The 22336-nt window shown below is 43.0% G+C and overlaps 1 protein-coding gene across 5 annotated transcripts in view; it reads right to left on the reverse strand.

Moving 5' to 3' along the window:
* The window catches only part of LOC124118107 (neuralized-like protein 4), a 44772-nt gene that overhangs the window by 16661 nt on the left and 5775 nt on the right, over nt 1-22336 (reverse strand). The window contains exons 3-14 of one of the 5 annotated variants that reach the window (XM_048394425.1): nt 20348-20436; nt 19691-19910; nt 18571-18658; nt 16920-17193; nt 15401-15563; nt 14112-14354; nt 10474-10542; nt 4632-4710; nt 3645-3814; nt 2466-2600; nt 2132-2271; nt 889-1101 (exon numbers count right to left, since the gene is read on the reverse strand). In XM_048394425.1, coding sequence (XP_048250382.1) covers nt 889-1101; nt 2132-2271; nt 2466-2600; nt 3645-3814; nt 4632-4710; nt 10474-10542; nt 14112-14354; nt 15401-15563; nt 16920-17193; nt 18571-18658; nt 19691-19910; nt 20348-20436 — 1883 coding nt within the window. Of the gene's footprint in view, nt 1-888; nt 1102-2131; nt 2272-2465; nt 2601-3644; nt 3815-4631; nt 4711-10473; nt 10543-14111; nt 14355-15400; nt 15564-16919; nt 17194-18570; nt 18659-19651; nt 19911-20347; nt 20437-22336 lie in introns of all 5 variants that reach the window. The other 4 variants (XM_048394424.1, XM_048394423.1, XM_048394427.1 and 1 more) reach the window with 4 other exon arrangements.

The raw sequence follows: 22336 nt of genomic DNA on the forward strand, positions 1-22336 counted from the left end.
TGGTGTCCCAGTGCCTGATATTGCTGGAATATTGCTAAGAGCGGTGTAAAACCATACTCACTCACTCACTCATTATTCTAGTTGATGTGGATTTCAATTGAAAGGAAGACTAGTTCCACGTCAACTGGCTATCGCAGAAAGTTACATTCAAGTCAACACAAAAAACACTCGGTTAGTCTGACGACTGAAATGTTCCAGCAATCAATCTCAGTTCAATAGTTATTGCAACGTCAAGGCTGCGGCTGGAACCAGCACATCATCAAGCACAGCCCCCCTTTAATCACCAAGACACACACATTGTCTCAGTTCAATACTTATTGCAACATCAAGGCTGCGGCTGGAACCCAGCACAACATCAGGAAGCACAGCCCCCCTTTAATCACCAAGACACACACATTGTCTCAGTTCAATAGTTATTGCAGCATCAAGGCTGCGGCTGGAACCCAGAACAACATCATGAAGCACAGTCGCCCTTTAATCACCAAGACACACACATTGTCTCAGTTCAATAGTTATTGCAGCATCAAGGCTGCGGCTGGAACCCAGCACAACATCATGAAGCACAGTCGCCCTTTAATCACCAAGACACACACATTGTCTCAGTTCAATAGTTATTGCAACGTCAAGGCTGCGGCTGGAACCAGCACATCATCAAGCACAGCCCCCCTTTAACCACCAAGACACACACATTGTCTCAGTTCAATACTTATTGCAACGTCAAGGCTGCGGCTGGAACCCAGCACAACATCATGAAGCACAGTCGCCCTTTAATCACCAAGACATTTTCTCTCAGCCGAGGACAACAGAAACACAACATCTTGTAGCCTCATCCTGTACTTCCACACTAAGCTCCAAAACACCACCACCATCAAACACCCCTGTGTGTACCTCTAATCTCTCCAGGGAAGGGGCATAGTTTTCTTTGATGGTTTTGCCCGACTTCTTGACCTCCGACCCCGACACAATCCATGTGACCTTGGAGGTGATGTCCTCGGCACTGGCCGGGATCTGTGAGAGCGGGGTGGAGTCCGAGATGGCCATGGTTGTCAGGCCGATGTGTATCGAGCCAGACCACTGGTTGGACACCTCCTCTACCTTCATCTGCAGGAAAGAACGGTTACCAAGGTTACCAAGTACTCTCTTTTTTTATCAGAAGGGTTACCATGGTTACCGATTACTTTTTTTATCAGAAGAGTTACGATGGTTACAAGTACTTTTTTATCAGAAGGGTTACCATGGTTACCAAGTACTTTTTGATCACAAGGGTTACCATGGTTACCAATTACTTTTTTATCAGAAGAGTTACCAAGGTTACCAAGAACTTTTTTATCAGAAGGGTTACCATGGTTACCAAGTACTTTTTGGATTACAACCCAAAATTTCAATTACAATTTCAAGATCAGTAATTCATTACTTTCAACATTAACTATTTATTATCCTGTGACTTGAAACAGTTGATATTTGTATACTGGATCCATTCATGAATCCTCCACTATTAAGTTGACCGAAGTGAGAGGATCATCCTTGATCTAAACGAAAAGGGGCGGTCGGGTAGCCTAGTGGTTAAAGCGTTCGCTTGTCACGCCGAAGACCCGGGTTCGAATCCCGACATGGGGAAAATGTGTGAATCCCATTTTTGGTGTCCCCCGCCATGATATTGCTGGAATATCACTCACTCACTCACTCTAAACCAAAAGCCTAGATATGTGAGTGAAATGGGCTCAGGCTCAAGTCCCAGCATTATGATGATTGAAGTGGAATAAGACGGCTGTCTGTAGATAATTGAGTTTGCGCCAGACAATCTGGTGATTGACATCATGAGCATCGATCTTATGCGATTGGGATACAATGACATGCATCAAACAAGTCAGTGAGCCTGACCACCCGATCCCGTTAGTCACACCTTATGACAAGCATGGATTGCTGAAGACCACTTCTAATTCAGATCTTCACAGGACAGCAAGGGAAATGAAGATAGTGATTTTTCACTGTTTCACAAAACACCTGGGGTGGCAACAAGAAGGGCCTTCAAACGAAGACTGGGAATTGAAGCCCGTCCTTGACATCCTCGACTAGACTACCCCCTACCCAGCATCAGTACCATACCAGAATGAAACTTCCCCATACTCACCTCAAACAGCTCATCATACTTAAGTGGCTCGGAGCTGAACACCACCCCGTGGTTGAAGTTCCTCACTCGGTTCGCAGTGCAGCCGTTGTTCTTTATCACAATATTCTTTCCACAGCAGTTACTAAATCTGTGCGTTATTTCTGGAATTATATGGGAAGAGATTACGCACTGAAGGATACTATCAAAATAACTTTATGTTCTTTTTCTAGGACATTGATCAACATTCAAACTGTCAAAAAGATATTTTCAAATTCTGTAATGACAAAGGAATGTCCTATGCTATAAAACAATGAAAATTCTCTAATGCCATTCGTCTCCACAACGTCGTACTGACCTGAATTGAGAGCAGATGAGAGACTCTGTTCTATGTCCGCGATGACGATATGGTTGTCGGTGGGCAACACACCTGAGCCGCTGGTGATGCTCACCTGGGCACACTGCCCGTACAGGTCCACCACGGCATACACACCTGGAACACAAGACAGGGGATCTACATCATGGGATGACTCAGGTAGGTCTGCATCACTGCAGCAGGATCTACCCAAGGCCATTGTGTCTACCTGGGGCACTGTATCTATCTGAGGCTTTTGTGTCTACCTGTGACATTGTATCTACCTGTGACATTGTATCTACCTGTGACATTATATCTACCTGAGGTCGTTGTGTCTACCTGTGGCCATTGTGTCTACCTGGAACACTTTGTCTATACCTGGGACAATGTGTCCACCTTGTGTGTTGTGTCTACCTGGGACAATGTGTCCACCTTGTGTGTTGTGTCTACCTGGGACATTGTTTCCACCTGGTGTGCTGTGTCTACCTGGGACACTTTGTCTATACCTGGGACATTGTGTCCACCTTGTGTGCTGTGTCTACCTGGGACACTTTGTCTATACCTGGGACATTGTGTCCATCTTGTGTGCTGTGTCTACCTGGGACACTTTGTCTATACCTGGGACATTGTGTCCATCTTGTGTGCTGTGTCTACCTGGGACACTTTGTCTATACCTGGGACAATGTGTCCACCTTGTGTGCTGTGTCTCCCTGGGACATTGTGTCCACCTTGTGTGCTGTGTCTACCTGGGACAATGTGTTCCCCTTGTGTGCTGTGTCTACCTGGGACATTTTGTCCACCTTGTGTGTTGTGTCTACCTGGGACATTGTGTCTACCTGGGACAATGTGTCCACCTTGTGTGCTGTGTCTACCTGGGACATTGTGTCCCCCTTGTGTGCTGTGTCTACCTAGGGCCATTGGAGTGGTCTACCTGTGTCTACCTGGGGCCATTGTGTCTACCTGGGGCCATTGTGTCCACCTTGTGTGCTGTGTCTACCTGGGACACTTTGTCTATACCTGGGGCCATTGTGTCCACCTGGTGTGCTGTGTCTACCTGGGACATTGTGTCCACCTTGTGTGCTGTGTCTACCTGGGACACTTTGTCTATACCTGGGACAATGTGTCCCCCTTGTGTGCTGTGTCTACCTGGGACAATGTGTCCCCCTCGTGTGCTGTGTCTACCTGGGGCTATGTCCTGACATGCCACGCCCTGGTCCTCTCCATTCAGGAAGAAGTGTAGGCTGCCATCAGAGCATCTCATCATCCCGATGCGTGACCCCACCACGATGGCATCCAGATCAAGTGGGTACCCGTTTCTGATTGTCGAACCATCCTGCATGATCGCGGACCCACTGTGGAAGACAAACAGAAGGTAATGGGAGCAACTCGGGGCAATCAAGTAAACAATGCCATAACCCTTTGTCAATAACAACAGCAGCCTTCGCAAAGTCAAGTCACCATGGCAACAACATTAGTCATAAATTATCACATCCATAGCAGAATGCACCTGTCGCACAGTCGCTTGAAGAAAATATATTGTTGACTAACTAAGTTATCAATGAAATAAAGTAAATGTTGGTGAGTTCTAAGTGAGTGAGTGAGTGAGTTTGGTTTCAGCCGCTTTTAGCAATATTCCAGCAATATCACGGCAGGGGACACCAGAAATGGGCTTCACTCATTGTACCCATGTCGGGATTCGAACCCGGGTCTTCGGCGTGACAAGCAAACGCTTTAACCACTAGACTACCCGACCGCCTCGGTGAGTTCTAAGAACAATATGCAATAATGATTAAAGTCAACAGTAATAATGGTGTTTGAATTTCCACTGCAGCCTTAAGGAAGCTACCTCATTCAAAGTAACCATGGTAACCTTATAGTACCTTTAACTGAACTTTGAGACAAGACTCCCTGTGGGGCTTCTGGGTAAGAATTGGACCCCAGAAACCAATGCTGGTCTCCCTGTGGGGATTCTGGGTAAGAATTGGTCCCCAGAAACCAATGCTGGTCTCCCTGTGGGGATTCTGGGAAAGAATTGGTCCCCAGAAACCAATGCTGGTCTCCCTGTGGGGATTCTGGGTAAGAATTGGTCCCCAGAAACCAATGCTGGTCTCCCTGTGGGGATTCAGCTGGAATATTGCTGGGTGAGGCAAACAAATGACTAACGCCTACCTGAGCATCCACGTGTCGTACTCGATGTCGGTCATGGTGTTGGGGAAGTCCAAGTCCTCGGGCTTAATGAGAGTCACACCTGAAACCAGTGCCAGGTAATTATAGTGGTTGTTGAAATAGGGCAGTCTATCACATTCAGGGTTGGTACAAGTGTACAAGTCATGAAAAAGAAACTTATTCTACGGATGAACATCGAAAATGACAAGAACACATCAACATAAACGCAATCTTCAGAGATAAACAGGACTGAAAGTTCATGCAAACTGTAGGCACATTTCAGATATTCTTGATACAATGTACATAGATTTACAATTATTAAAATTACATGCAAAATAAAAATATAGTGTGTACATATCCAAACCTATATTAACTGATCAAAAGTGCATACACTGTTTCCATGTGAAATATCTAAAAATGGCTAAAATATGTAGAACTATGACCTATTTCGCCAATATTGAGGGACTGTCTAAATATTTGGTAAATCTTCAATATATCTAAAGGGACAAGAAGCCAAAGATGGTGAAGCAGGAGGCTTGATTTAAGACGACTCCAGTCTCAGTTGGTTTGGTTGGTTGTTTAACGCCGCACTCAGCATTATTCCAGCTATATGACAGCGGTCTTTCAATAATCGAGTCCAGACCAAACAATCCAGTAATTGACATTATGAGCATCGATCCACGCAATTGGGATCGATGACAGGCATCAACCAAGTCAGCGAGCGGCAGCCTGACCACCCGATCCCGTTAGTCGCCTCTTGCCACAAGCATAGTCGCCTTTTATGGCAAGCGTCTGTTGCTGAAGACCTATTCTACCCCGGATCTTCACAGGTCCCAGTCTCAGCATGACAACAATCACAAGTCTGTGTTAGAGTATGGGACTTACGACAGTCATAGTGCTACATCACTTTGTGGAGTGGATTACAAGTTCAGTTAGTCCTACAATTCTAAAGGAACCTGCACCAGTCTTCCTACTGTTTTTTCGTTTCACATAATAGTTTCATGCTGTTGTCAGTAATATTAGTATGTCATGGCAGCCCCAAAGCTTAGTGTGAGCACTGATCCTTGTTTGGATGAAGGGCAAGCTAGTATACGGCCTGTGTGCTTACTAAGGGAGGAAGACATGTTTACCACTGAAACCCATGAACAACAGACAGGGCTGACAAACCAGGGGATTAGAACACAGAATGAATGGATCCTGGTACAACAAAGGGAGGTAACACACAGATGGCTGACAGGTCTAGGGTCGTAATCGGAGCTAATCTTGGATCCTAACTGATCAGCAGATCCTGGCAAGGCCCAAGAAGTGTCAAATTATTTGTGTTCCACTGACATTATATTGCTCTGCGAGGACATATTTCTGACTACAGGCTGGTGTAAGGCATTTCAGTCAGATCATCCTGTGGCAATCTATTGTCTGTAGTCACCACTGACACAATGTAAACACTGGCTATACAATCAAATTACACCATTCATCCCTGACTTAAACAATCAGCAATATCACATGTAGTTTGTGGGGTACCATCCCCCCTACAACTGGCTGGCAGTATACATCCTCCCAAGGCAAGGGAGTTAACTGTCTGTATAAGTCCAGTTTCCACCCTTGGCGTACCATCTCCCACACAACTGGCTGGCAGTATACATCCTCCCAAGGCAAGGGAGTTAACTGTCTGTATAAGTCCAGTTTCCACCCTTGGCGTACCATCTCCCACACAACTGGCTGGCAGTATACATCCTCCCAAGGCAAGGGAGTTAACTGTCTGTATAAGTCCAGTTTCCACCCTTGGCGTACCATCTCCCCTACAACTGGCTGGCAGTATACATCCTCCCAAGGCAAGGGAGTTAACTGTCTGTATAAGTCCAGTTTCCACCCTTGGCATACCATCTCCCACACAACTGGCTGGCAGTATACATCCTCCCAAGGCAAGGGAGTTAACTGTCTGTATAAGTCCAGTTTCCACCCTTGGCGAACTAGGCTGGAATTATGGAGTAACATTTTGGCTGGACTAACCAGTCTATGCATAGGCCTATCAAAATCGCAAAACAAACTAGACACCCGTTTTGTAAACAACATGCATTTCAACGTGCAGATTTCGGTCGACTGCAGGATTGGATTTGCAAAGCATGTGTACTGCTAGCTGGGTGTCTACAGACATTTTGCAAATTCTTTCATGTTTTTTGGTTAAGATACCTTCCATGGTTTTTCAGTTCTGCTCCGGAAACAAAGCGTGACAGACGGAAGGACGGACGGACGGACAGCACCCATTGCTATATCCCCCCCCTTCCACTTGGTGGTGGGGCATAATATACCGGTGACATAATACACTGGATTTGGAGGGAGGCCAGGCAATCAGCTACACAGATTCACAACAGCTACATTGTACCAAGGGGAGGACAAGATACACCAGGCCCACTGTCGCAGAGTAAAGGCAAGGAGGAATAACTATTGTTTTACGCCGCATCAGCAAAATAAATGGCAAAGTCCATGAAAAGCAGCATAGGTTCAAAGAGGAAGCAACATGACACGCTGACAAACAACATACATTGCACTGACACAAGAAACTGAACCAAAGACTGTGTTTCTTTTTATTGAGGAAGTGTATGTTTGTTTGTTTGTTGTTTAACAACGCACCCAGCAATATTCCAACTATATGACGGAGGTCTGTAAACAATCAAGTCTGGACCAGACATTCCAGTGATTGACAACATGAGCAAGATAAACATAATTGGGATACGATGACATGCATCAGCCAAGTCAGCGAGCCTGACCATCCGATCCCATTAGTCGCTTCTTACGACAAGCATGGGTTGCTGAAGACCTATCTTCCAGATCTTCATCGATAAATACAGCAGGGAGTTGAGCTTCACATGACTCATCTTTTACCAAGAAAACAACAATGCTGCCTAATTTGGTATATATATATTTTATAAGTCATAAATATTTGATTTGGTTCCACCAGAAATCTACTTCCCAGCTATTGCAGAAGTCAACACTATGTACAGACATAGCTCCAGTATAGTCCTGGATCTATGTGCATAAGGCGATCTTAGCACTTTCATGACCGCAAGTCCCATTCTGTAACATAGGCTTACGATAGTCGTGGCGCTAAGATCACTTTGTGCAAGTGGGCCCTGGATCTACTTGCATAAGGCGATCTTAGCACTGAGATGATCATAACTCCCATTCTGTAACGTAGGTTTACAATAGTCGTAGCACTAAGATAACTTTGTGCAAATGGGCCCTGGATCTATGTGCATAAGGCGATCTTAGCACTGAGATGATCGGAACTCTGGTGGACAAAAGGTGATCTTAGTGCCACAACTATCGTAACTCCCATACTTAACATAGACTTACAAGCATCATGGTATTAAGATCACATAGTGGAACTGGACCAAGGTCAATCCATACCCTGTTTTCTACAGTAGTCTACTCTGGTAGACAAAAGGTGATCTTAGTGCCACAACTATCGTAACTCCCATACTTTAACATAGACTTACAAGCATCGTGGTATTAAGATCACATAGTGGAACTCGACCAAGGTCAATCCATACCCTGTTGTCTACAGTAGTCTACTCTGGTAGACAAAATATTTATGTTACATTGAAAACATGTAATTTATGTGCTTATTTTCATATTGTAAAAATATTACACAATAATTATAAAGAAAATCAGCAAAATAAAATTAGTAATATGGATAACTAGTTCTTGCAAGACAGCACTGCATCACAGAACAAAGTGGGTGGCCTGGATTCTAGGGCTGGGATGGGTAACTCAGGTATTCGGGTTGGGTGGGTCCAGAGTAGGCCCTGGGTACCCACAGGACGACAGGAACCGTGGTTAGTCATGTGACATTCTGTTTAATGACAATAACAATCAAACTCCATGGTTACACTACAAGTCACTATACGGTCACATTTCTTTCTGACTATGCACAAATTTCCTTCTGAATTTTACATGTTTGAGTAAAGATAAAGCTTGAGTCAACATCAGTGTATGCATGATCAGATCATGTTATGCATGTATTTAGTTTTTTCCAGGGCTCCTGTAAAACAATTCTCAAGTGGACATTTTGTTGGCAACTCTTGAGGCCTACAGCAGGTATCCGGGTGGGGTTGGGTAATAGGGGGTCGGGTACGGGGTAGTAAATTTGGACTCATCCCAGCCCAACGACGCTCAGTGGTGCAGCCTCCTGGTGTCAAATAGCCCAGCTTATATATAGCTCTATATATAGAGGTGTATGTAGGTATTAGTAATACAAAGGTTCTTGTCAAATAGCCCAGCTTATATATAGCTCTATATATAGAGGTATGTATGTATTAGTAAAACAAAGGTTCTTGTCAAATAGCCCAGCTTATATATAGCTCTATATATAGAGGTATGTATGTATTAGTAAAACAAAGGTTCTTGTCAAATAGCCCAGCTTATATACAGCTCTATATATAGAGGTGTACGTAGGTATTAGTAAAACAAAGGTTCTTGGGTTATTGGTTAAAAGCAAACAAGCGGGGTGTCCAGCACTGCCTTGTTCAACATAAACATGAGTAAAAGATGACAGAAGTTTCTGGTTAGGTTCAGAACTTGATGAAACTAAATCATATCAATTGTCACATTCTGTATTCACCATAATAACAGCCCTTGGTGCTTTGTATATTGACAATCATATCCGATGTTACATACTGTATTCACCATAATAACAGCCCTTGGTGCTTTGTATATTGACAATCATATCCAATGTTACATACTGTATTCACCATAATAACAGCCTTGGTGCCTTGTATATTGACAATCATATCCGATGTTACATACTGTATTCACCATAATAACAGCCCTTGGTGCCTTGTATATTGACAAAAGTCAAATTTGTTTTGAACACACTTAGTTCAAATATTGATGAAAATAAAATATTTTTGCTGACACTTTGCCATGGGAACGCCATGGCAATGATATGTAAAAGGTCCTGTTGTATTCACAAGGAAATCAGGTCAGGTGTCATGTAAATCTTAGTTTCAGTATGAAGATTACTTTGAGATTTGTTTTGAAGTTGATCAGGGGTGTTTCTTGGGGTGGGTGCTTCTTATGACAAATACGGTTCAGTGGTCACATGGATGTATTTGGACAAAAGTAGTGAGCGTTAATAGAAAAACCAAAATAAACATGACTCAATGGTAAAAATAATGGCTACCATTACTGAAACTGTGCCCAGTTTTACACTGAAATGCAAGTTTGTTACACACAATCTTAAGATAAAGCATGCCTGTCACCATGGTAACCTGTTAACTCTCTTTGTACCACTTATAAACTCCAGCCTCAGGGACTGAATCATGCATTTCTTTTGTAACAAAACTTATTCTTCAAAACATTACTTCTTGCAGAAAACACATGCATGTAACAGGCAACATTCCTTGCAGAAACATGAAATAAGTTGTAGATTTTTGCCACGGAGTCATTTGCAACAATTACAGGACTTAACCCTATAAGCAGTGGTGGACACCTTGCAAGTTCAGCAGGATGAGATCTACACAGAGAGACAGGCAGTTCCTTGAAGCCCAGCCTAATCAAACTTAATAATAATGTACTTAATGGCTTTTTTTAAAGACAAGACAAAGCATTCACCAATTAAAATTAAAATTTGAAGCCAGAAAAAAGAAAACATCCAAACACAGGAAACTCAATAAAAAGCAGAAAAATTGCATGCACTATACAGGAAGGGCATTCTATTCAAGGTCCAAACCTCACTGGCCTCAATCTGGAGTAAGCAGACTTGGGGGCGCAATTTCAAACCTTAAATATGAAGGTGAAGGCCAAACGTGCAAACATGACTAGTATCTAAGCAGATGCAACATACCAAGTTTCACCCCGTGTTGTTTCAGGGACGTGACATGATCTGGCCAGGTAGGTGTGCACCCATTGACACCTAGAGACACACGGTAAACCACAGTCAAACCCAGCACATATATGAATACAGCAGTATTGTGGCATGGAAATTATCAACTTGTGCTTGCTCGTTTCTTGTTTAAAGCTGCACTCAGCACTATTCCAGCCATATGACAGCGGTCTGTAAATAATCGAGTCTGGACCAGACAATCCAGTGATTGATATCATGAGCATCAATGAACGCAATAAGGGATAAGATGACATGCATCAACAAAGTCAGCAAGCCTGACCACTTGATCCTGTTAGTCACCTCGTACGACAAGCATAGTCGCCTGTTACGACAAGCATGGTTGCTGAAGGCCTATTCTAACCTGGATCTTGTAAATTATCAACAGAAAACTTCTTAAAACTGCTTTGTTTTGTTTGTTGTTTAATGCCGCACTCAGCAATATTCTATTGATATGAGATCAGCCTGTAAGTTAACACGACTAAGCCAGGGATGCCAGGGGTTGATATTATGAGCAACAATCCACACTCTAGGTGTCATTGTCAACCAAGTCACCGAGTCAGACCACTCAATTCATTATGTCGCCTCTTACGACAAGATTGGAGGACCCATTTTAACCCGGAATCCCCATATGCACTACTGATGAAATGCTCGGTAACAGATTGGGGCATGTGTGCTGGACCAGACAATCCAGTGATGAGGCATGTGTGATGACATGGGGGGTGATGCCAGTCAGCAGTATTGCAGCTACATGATGGCTGGACCAGACAATCCTGTGATGAGGCATGTGTGCTGACATGGGGGGTGATGCCAGTCAGCAATGTTGCAGCTATATGATGGCTGGACCAGACAATCCTGTGATGAGGCATGTGTGCTGACATGGGGGGTGATGCCAGTCAGCAATGTTGCAGCTATATGATGGCTGGACCAGACAATCCTGTGATGAGGCATGTGTGCTGACATGGGGGGTGATGCCAGTCAGCAACATAGCAGCTATATGATGGCTGGACCAGACAATCCTGTGATGAGGCATGTGTGCTGACATGGGGGGTGATGCCAGTCAGCAATATCGCAGCTATATGATGGCTGGACCAGACAATCCAGTGATGAGGCATGTGTGCTGACATGGGGGGTGATGCCAGTCAGCAATATTGCAGCTATATGATGGCTGGACCAGACAATCCACCGATGAGGCATGTGTGCTAACATGGAGGGTGATGCCAGTCAGCAATATTGCAGCTATATGATGGCTGGACCAGACAATCCTGTGATGAGGCATGTGTGCTGACATGGAGGGTGATGCCAGTCAGCAATATTGCAGCTAAATGATGGCTGGACCAGACAATCCAGTGATGAGGCATGTGTGCTGACATGGGGGATGATGCCAGTCAGCAATATTGCAGCTATATGATGGCTGGACCAGACAATCCAGTGATGAGGCATGTGTGCTAACATGGGGGTTGATGCCAGTCAGCAATATTGCAGCTATATGATAGCTGGACCAGACAATCCAGTGATGAGGCATGTGTGCTGACATGGGGGGTGACAGAGCCCTGTCACACAACACACACTGTGTCAACAATGCCACTGGAGTACAAGGTGTGGGTGGGTGAGTGAGTGAATGTTGAGGAACACTGCAGTTTACCACGACACACGTTATAGTCACATAGATCTCGTGTTCAAAACAAAGGGCATCCTGGGCCCTTCAGGCTTGCTGCTGTACTCTTTGATGTTCAGTTTGTTTTTTGCTTAATGTCACTCACGAATGTTCCAACTATGTGACAGAAGTCTGTAAACAGTGGAGTCTGGACCAGACAAACAGGTGATCAATATTGTGAGTGAGTATGGTTTTAGCAATATTCCAGCAATATCACGGCAGGGAACACAGAAAAAGGGCTTCACACATTGTACGCATGTCGGGAATTGAACCCGGGTCTTTGGCGTGACGAGTGAACACTTTAACCACTAGGCTACCCGACCGTGGAGGGTTAGTGAATATGGTTTGACGCCACATTTAGCAATATTGCAGCAATATCACGGGGATGTTAGGACTCGGCAAAAGAGGGAAAAGGTTAAACTTGGTCTGACACAGTGAACTTGTGGTTGATAATGTGACAGTGGATCTTCATCAAGTAGAGCTCAGTTATCCAGTATATCATATCGCCATTCTATTAGGACAAGTACCAACAACCCATTGGCTAACCTGTTGACTTGGAGTCAAATGACATGACACCGATCAAATTTCACACAAATGTGATAGTGTGAGGCAGGGTGATGGAGATGGTCGTTTCACTAAAGTAAAAGGTCCTTGGCCCAGACTTGATTATTTACAGACTGCCATGTAGCTGAAACATTGCGGAGTGCGGCATTTAACAAAAAACGTGAACAACCATTGTGACCATTCCCTCAGTTAGTCTTGTGACCAGAGTGGGATGTACTACTCAGGTGCGCATGTACTCAAGGGATGGTAGTGTCCATTCTAACATGTGCAAATGGCCATTCTAGGAGCTACTGACACAATATAGAAATCAAAAGATGTAAAACTGAAGACAGATGAGAACTCACAGAGGAAACATGGATAAAGATAAATATTGCCACACAAAGTTACTTCCTACGTTTGCTCCTAGGAGTAACATGTTTAGATGAGGACTCCCCACAGGGTCTACACAGTGATGGAATCTTACTGATATTACTAATTCTCTATCGCCACATATGAAGCTTATCTTGTGGGGATCTCTGGGTGATATATTCCCCTGAATCCTCTGCTGCAGTGACAGTGAATGTATGTAAAGAAGGGAATAATCTTGGATTCTTAACCAGGGCAGGCAAACTGACAAAGGAAATCAAGTTCTTGTTTTCATTAAACCCAGAGGTATTTTAACCTAGTATTTGAAGATTGCAGTCAATGCAATAGTGTGAAACTCTGCATAAAAGCCTCTTCCTTTATTGATCCTGGTATCAGATATGTGTATCTATCTAAATATACACTTGAAAATATTATGAGAATCATTTTTGTGTGTCACTGAAAGATGAAAATATCCCTTCAAAAGTGGAGAACTTTAAATCCAATTTGGAAATGTTTATTGACATTTGCTGAAGATTTAGAGCCGAATATCGACCTCTGAGGTCTAGACAAATCCCTGGAAACACATGCAGCTTCAGCTTAATCACTAAGCAGAGGTAGCCTAATAGTTGAAGCCAAAGACCCAGTTTGATTTTCACATGGCCCTATGTGTGCAACCTATGCTTGCTGTTCCCATGCGGCAATGTCACAGTGGATGACAGACACAGTAAGTTTTTCTTAATTGTCAAGAAATATGTCCTGGACCTATTCAACACCCAGAGTCCCCTGACTCCCACTGATAAAACTGAAATACATCTTGGATACTTGGGACTCCCCTGAAACAGTGGTTATTGGTGAAGCCATTTTTCGAAATTCTTTAAAACACATGTTTTCGATCAACTTCTGTTACTGTAGACCTTATATACCGTACCAAACTAAGTGAAGCTCTCAACAGTCATGTTGTTTATTCCTCTGAAGAGTACACAGCTTAGCTTGACCACACAAGCCAGACAGACAGCTACAGTCAACGGTCACTCACCTGCTTCGATCGACCCTGACCACCGGTCGACCATCCTCTCAATGACCACCTCGAACAGTTCGTTGTCTCTCAACGGACGACTGCTCATCACGATTGCATCATTGAACTCTCCCGTAGCGTTTGGTCTGGCGGCAGTCTTGCCGTTGTTGAGGACGGTGGCATTGTGACCGTGCAGGTGGTGGAACCGCACATCGTCAACATCGGTGAAGACACTGGACTCCAGGTCAGGAGAACTCAGCACTTCTACAACACCCAGAACAACACAGGTCATCAGTAAAGGCAACAACGCTTTCCCCATCACTTGCCCAACAGACACACATGTAGAAAAAGTAATCCAAATGTTAACTGTTAAAGTTAGTTTGTAAATACAAAAGGCTAAAAAAAATAATAGTCTTGGTTCTCAGGCACCGCCTGCATCATCATAAAGTCTGCTGCACGTTTTGTTTTTGATTCCATTTTAAATTTTACAAAAAATCCTGATACTTAAAAACAATGCGATCCAACATAGCACGCAGTTACCTCCCTTTACATGCGTACCGCTTTACTGCGCATCTAGTGTTATGGTCATGGTGGCAATAGGAGTTTTATATGATTGTTTATGTTGGGAGGCCCTTTCCCAGGTTGATGGTACACAACTGTTTATCTGGTTGATACTAGTTTGAACAAGCACACACACAAAAAAACACCCATGGCACTATATTTTCAAAAGCCTAAGAAGCAATTCTTTCATATTTTTAAGTCTGAAAACATCTCGCAAGAGCGAATCTTTATTCAAGATGGCGGCACCAAAAGTGATTGACTTCATAGTCGCTAGGGCAACTTGTTTAGTGCTAGGTAAAGTTTTATATGATGGTATTTATGTTTGTTTGTTTGTTTGTTTGTTTGTTTGACGCCGCACTCAGCAATATTCCAGCTATATGACGGCAGTCTATAAATAATTGAGTCTGGATCAGACAATCCTGTGATTGATGTCATGAGCATCAATGCACACAATTGGGATACGATGACATGCACCAACAAGTCAACGAGCCTGACCACCTGATCCCGTTAGTCGACTTTTACGACAAGCTTGGGTTGCTGAGGACCAATTCTACCCAGCATCTTCCCGGGTCTTCACGGGTTAAGTCTACAGGTAACCTAGCTCTACATTTTCAATGAAAACACAGTATGTTTATCTCCTAATCACCAAGGGCAGGGACTGGCAATATTCATGTCTACCCTAAAAGCAACATGTCGGCTTCTGCACTAGAAATAAGGAGTTGGAGTCATGCTAATGTTTTACTGCCCACCTGACTGGTCAACTATTGTAGCCTGTGCTGCCTGGCCATACAGGTCAATGACCCCGTACACCATCTCGGGAACACTGGATGCAGCTGGACCCTGGTCAACACCATTGACGAAGAAGTGCAGAGTCCCATCTGGTTTGCGTACCACGCCCACTCTGTCTCCCACCTGCAGAAACAGCATCCATGTATTATGTACGTGTGGTACACGACGGAGGAGATGTTCTTACATGATACTGAGTGAACTTGAAACATCAACATACACATCGGACCTCATCTACCCAACACAAGGGAGATAACAGACTCTACACATCTACCTGACACAAGGGAGATAACAGACTCTATACATCTACCCGACACAAGGGAGATAACAGACTCTACACATCTACCCGACACAAGGGAGATAACAGACTCTACACATCTACCCGACACAAGGGAGATAACAGACTCTCAAAGTTTAGTTTCCACCCTTGCCAAACTCGGCTGGAATTTCTGGGCTCAATCGTAGCACAACCAGTGGCTATTACGATTTATGTCCCTTCTATGTCCATCTTACTGATCAATCAGATTCCAACCCCTCATATCACTTGCATTTGCTTTAAAAAATGACGGTGCCCAGTCAAGACCATCTGATCGATAATCAAAATCTATATTGTCATAAAACTATAGTGGCATTAAATCACTTAAGAACATTCATAAACAACATGAAATGATTTGGTAAGTATCTGCCAAAACCCAGTTGGCGGTGCATATGCTCTGCAAATCCTGCAATCGAACGAAATCGGTATCGCAGTTGCCATGTTGTTTATGAACTAGATGTCGATTGGGTGGTCGGGTAGCCTAGTGGTTAAAGTGTTTGCTCGTCACGCCGAAGACCCGGGTTCGAATCCCGACATGGGTACAATGTGTGAAGCCCATTTCTGGTGTCCCCCGCCGTAATATTGCTGGAATATTGCTAAAAGCGGCGTAAAACCATACTCACTCACTCACTCGATTGGACTTTGCATAGACGCGTTAGTCCAGCCAAAAACTCCATAATTCCAGCCTAATTCGGCAGGTGTGGAAACTGGACTTTTAAAGTCAGTTAAATCCCTTGTCTCGGGAAGATGTACGAACCAGTAAAACTTGCACACGTGGACCAACAGCAATGAATAGATATTTCTTCTGTTTTCGAATACATTTAAGAATAAATGTGCCATACATATTCCGTACCATGAGTAAAAATGTTTATTACAAGGCTTGGCAGACAGCTTGTAGACATATTGGCCATAAAAATGATCCGATTGCAAACAACCCACATCCAAAATTGAGGAGGGAAATTCCTTGCAATAAGAAACATATTTTTCTTGCAGACCGGGTGAAAATAACGAAATCCTATAAAATGACGATGAACATGCTATCCAACTTATCTAATCAATCATGTTGACATTACGTAAAAATAAGTAATCCATTATTATTCTATTACAAAATTATTTTAAAAGTTTGAGATATGAAATATTTTCAAAAAGCAATAAAAATAACATACATCTACCTTTAAGCGATCCAAGTTTTGACCATATTCATCAATAATGGTGGTTCCGTTGTGCATGACGCCATTCCCTGTCATCATCCAGGTGCCAGAGCGAATGTTGGTCATCGTGGAGGGATAGTCCAGCTCCTCGGGGGAGTGTAACGTCACCCCGATCTCAATAGACCCCGCCCACTTGTCAACCATTCTCTCGAGTCGAACTTCGAAAACTTCATTAGCACGCAAACAGCGATTTGTAAGCACGACACCGTTGTTGAAGTCATCAAGAGCACTGAAAAAAGAAGGCGAATTATCTATATCCCTGCCCACTGTCAAAGACAATGATATATGCAATGAAATGTGACATTGTAAATTATCAGTTTGTCCACCTGCTTGTGGAAGAGGTTGTATACAAGAGCTACGGCCAAACATCTCCCTGAAGATCCGGGGTAGAATAGGTCTTCAGCAACCCATGCTTGCTGTAAAAGGCGACTATGCTTGTCGCAAGAGGCGACTAACGGGATCGGGTGGTCAGGCTCGCTGACTTGGTTGATGCATGGCATCTTATCTCAATTGCGTGGATCGATGCTCATGATGTCAATCACAGGACTGTCTGGTCCAGACTCGATTATTTACAGACCGCCGTCATATAGCTGGAATATTGCTGAGTGCGGCGTTAAACAACAAACAAACATACAACATCTCCCAAAAACTTGTCAGTTTTAGTAAGACCAATAACCAAGGTTTTAATCATCTCCCAGTATGTGAAGGCTAAGAATATTGTCCCCTTGAGCACTGCACAATTCACTCATTATGACGAAGGTACCCAGTAGAGATGAGATACAAAAGTTGTGAGCATGCTGACCCTCAAATTCAGGTGAGTTTCTAATACATCTACAATGAATCCTTTTACAGCTTTGTTTGTTGCAGTTTCTACTGGTGTGCCACTGAATTGAAATAAGGAAATAATTTTTAATTTTTAAATCTTAACACAACAAAGACTCTTGACGGACGGACAGAGTCAGTTTCTAAATTCCCGCTAACTTTGTTGGGGAGGGGGATAATAGTGTGTGAGTGAGTATAGTTTAACGCTGCTTTTAGCAATATTCCAGCAATATCCCGGCAGGGGACACCAGAAATGGGCTTCACACATTATACGGATGTCGGGAGTCTGACGAATCTTCGGCGTGATGAGCGAACGCTTTGACCACTAGGCTACCCGACCGCCCCGGGAGGGGGATAATAAACACAGATGACAGTGATACAGTGGGGGGGTGAGTAATTATTGCAAAATGCTGCATCAATAATTATTTCGCTTGACACGGTTCTAAACCTGATGAGATATTTGCTACCCAAGGCATCATCCTCAATTATCTCAATTCTATTCTCCACGTCACTTCATCAACTCATTGATGGCATTTTGCATCATCCTGATTGCAGATCTCCTAACTAAGAGTGAGTGAGTGAGTTAAAATTTATCGTCACATCGGCATTATTTCAGTCATATAGCAACGAGACTGAGTTGATATATACACAATTGCATCATGAATACAAAGTTATATTAAAATACAAATTTGTCAAACATATTTGGGCATAACAATATTACCGACAACTGTTTAATAACACAGGCTATAAGCCACCAGTAACCAGAACACTAGTGTGCACTTACTTTGGCCTGTGGGCAGTTCGGTGGCTGTTGATGACGGCAGCGTGAGCTCCACAGTGTGGGTTGAACAGCAGCTTCTCCCCATCCTCCTCTGAGGACCAGAAGGTGAGATATGAATAAATGAAATACTGAGAAAGACGGGGTACTCCAGGGCTTACACCAAGGGTTTTATTTGTTTGTTTGTTTTTTGCCGCACTTGGCAATATTCCAGCTATATGATGTCTCTAAATAATTGGGTCTGGACCAGACAATCCAGGTATTGACAACATGAGCATCAATCTATGAAATTGGTGGGATACGATGACTTCATCAAGTCAGCGAGACTTACTGCCGATCCCTTAAGTCACCTCTTACGACAAGCAGTCGCCTTTTACAACAACTGTCACCTTCAGGAGAGATGTGAATACATGATCTTAACTCTTCTCAAAGTCGTCATAAACACAAGAAATATTACTCAATTCTTAATAAATACCATAAAAGGACGACCGTGGGTCAAACATCATACAACTGGTTCCAGCCCCGAGATAGAAACAAATACCTTTAGTCCACTATAAAGCCTTATAATAACATGCGGCAATATCATTTAAAAAGGCAAATTTTCACTAATCCTTGTGAAACCTAAGTACTGGGCAGTTCTGCAAGGACTATAGGACTAGTGCCGATTTCTATTGCTGCAAGCATAACCAGTGAATGACCTTGACAACAAGCCTCGAAAGTTCCAATTTCAAATCTATAAGAAGCAATACAAATAAACACTTTCATGCTGGGTGTTTGACTGGAGGGCCCTTGATCTATTTTATAAGTTGTAGCAATATTTGAGCAATGTGAAGTCATGTGACACAGAGGATTGGATTCCTATGTCCTGCCCATCTTGTCATGCATAGAAGGGGACACAACTCTTGTCATGCATAGAAGGGGACACAACTCTTGTCATGCATAGAAGGGGACACAACTCTTGTCATGCATAGAAGGGGACACAACTCTAGCTTAACCAAACATCCCAAGTGTATTTCCTAAGCCTGTAAGTAACAAAAGACGCTGGCATCCTTCATGAGCTGAGGGTACCATCACTGCATGGCACTACCTTCCAATGGTTCTTCATCATACATATCGGGGTACTGACGGAAGATGCTGTTTGCCCGCCGCTCTGGGACCGGGGGGTTGTTGGGGTACGCTGGGTCCGCTCGGTCCAGCATCGTCACTTTCACAGCCATTCCGTACAGGTCCACCACGCCCCATGCCGGTCTTGGTGTGCTTGGCGCGGCGATGCCCTGATCCACGCCGTTGATGAAATAATGAAGGGCGCCACAATTCTTCCTGACCAGACCAATAATATCTCCTTCCTGCAAGGTCAGATAAACAACCATGGAGAACATTTCATGTACAAATAAACAAAATAAATAATTTAAATAAATTTGTGGAAACATGTTTATGCATACCGAAGCATAATATATATGTTTGTTGCCTAACGCTGCACTCGGCAATATTTCAGCTAATATATGTAAATAATCAAATCTGAACCAGACAATCCAGTGACTGACATCATGAGCATTGATTCATGCAATTGGGATACAATGCAATGAACCAAGTCACCGAGTCTGACCATCCAATAAGGCAAATTTGTAAAGTATGATAGTGTTTAATACTATTAAGGCAAATTTGTATAGTATGATAGTGTTTAATACTATTAAGGCTAATTTGTATAGTATGATAGTGTTTAATACTATTAAGGCTAATTTGTATGATAGAGTTTAATACTATTACTATTACTATCACTTACCGTGAGTTCATCCAGGTTGTACTGGCCGTACTCCCTCCTTGTTCCCTTGCCATTGGTCAGAATGCCACACCCACTCATCATTATTGTCCCTGGAACACGGAGACCTACACTGATTATCATCATTACTGTCTAAACTGTAGAAAACAGGTTCAACACAATGGAGTGAGTGAGTCATAATTTTATCACAATGATCAACACAATGGAAATCTTATAAATAACTTACATAATCAAAAGGATGACAAGAAACATGACATCATGTCTGCATCGCAAATGAAATGTTACACATAATTATTTATTTACAATGTTATTACTGTTGATTATTTATCAATGTATAGGGCTCAAATATTTAGTGAAGTGGGCCATTTGACAAAAGTAGGGAGTGAGGCAGTATGTGTGGAGTAATGATTGACAGTTATACAGGTGCTGTGTGTGGAGTAATAATTGACAGTTATACAGGTACAGTATGTGTGGAGTAATGACTGACAGTTATACAGATGCTCTATGTGTGGAGTAATGATTGACAGTTATACAGGTGCAGTATCTGTGGAGTAATGATTGACAGTTATACGGGTGCTCTATGTGTGGAGTAATGATTGACAGTTATACAGGTGCAGTATCTGTGGAGTAATGATTGACAGTTATACAGGAGCACTATGTGTGGAGTAATGATTGGCAGTTATACAGATGCTCTATGTGTGGAGTAATGATTGGCAGTTATACAGATGCTCTATGTGTGGTGTAATGATTGACAGTTATACAGGTGCTCTATGTGTGGAGTAATGATCGACAGTTATACAGGAGCACTATGTGTGGAGTAATGATTGGCAGTTATACAGATGCTCTATGTGTGGAGTAATGATTGACAGTCATACAGGTGCTCTATGTGTGGAGTAATGATTGACAGTTATACAGATGCTCTATGTGTGGAGTAATGATTGGCAGTTATACAGATGCTCTATGTGTGGTGTAATGATTGACAGTTATACAGGTGCTCTATGTGTGGAGTAATGATCGACAGTTATACAGGAGCACTATGTGTGGAGTAATGATTGACAGTTATACAGATACTCTATGTGTGGAGTAATGATTGACAGTCATACAGGTGCTCTATGTGTGGAGTAATGATTGACAGTTATACAGGAGCACTATGTGTGGAGTAATGATTGACAGTTATACAGATACTCTATGTGTGGAGTAATGATTGACAGTTATACAGGTGCTCTATGTGTGGAGTAATGATTGACAGTTATACAGGAGCACTATGTGTGGAGTAATGATTGACAGTTATACAGATACTCTATGTGTGGAGTAATGATTGACAGTTATACAGGTGCTCTATGTGTGGAGTAATGATTGACAGTTATACAGGTGCTCTATGTGTGGTGTAATGATCGACAGTTATACAGGAGCACTATGTGTGGAGTAATGATTGGCAGTTATACAGATGCTCTATGTGTGGAGTAATGATTGGCAGTTATACAGATGCTCTCTGTGTGGTGTAATGATTGACAGTTATACAGGTGCTCTATGTGTGGAGTAATGATCGACAGTTATACAGGAGCACTATGTGTGGAGTAATGATTGGCAGTTATACAGATGCTCTATGTGTGGAGTAATGATTGGCAGTTATACAGATGCTATCTGTGTGGTGTAATGATTGACAGTTATACAGGAGCACTATGTGTGGAGTAATGATTGGCAGTTATACAGATGCTCTATGTGTGGAGTAATGATTGACAGTTATACAGGAGCACTATGTGTGGAGTAATGATTGGCAGTTATACAGATGCTCTATGTGTGGAGTAATGATTGGCAGTTATACAGATGCTCTCTGTGTGGTGTAATGATTGACAGTTATACAGGTGCTCTATGTGTGGAGTAATGATCGACAGTTATACAGGAGCACTATGTGTGGAGTAATGATTGGCAGTTATACAGATGCTCTATGTGTGGAGTAATGATTGACAGTTATACAGGAGCACTATGTGT

Source organism: Haliotis rufescens, unplaced genomic scaffold (assembly GCF_023055435.1).
Source record: "Haliotis rufescens isolate VD_foot unplaced genomic scaffold, xgHalRufe1.0.p SCAF_13, whole genome shotgun sequence".
Classification (NCBI taxonomy): Eukaryota; Metazoa; Mollusca; class Gastropoda; order Lepetellida; family Haliotidae; genus Haliotis; species Haliotis rufescens.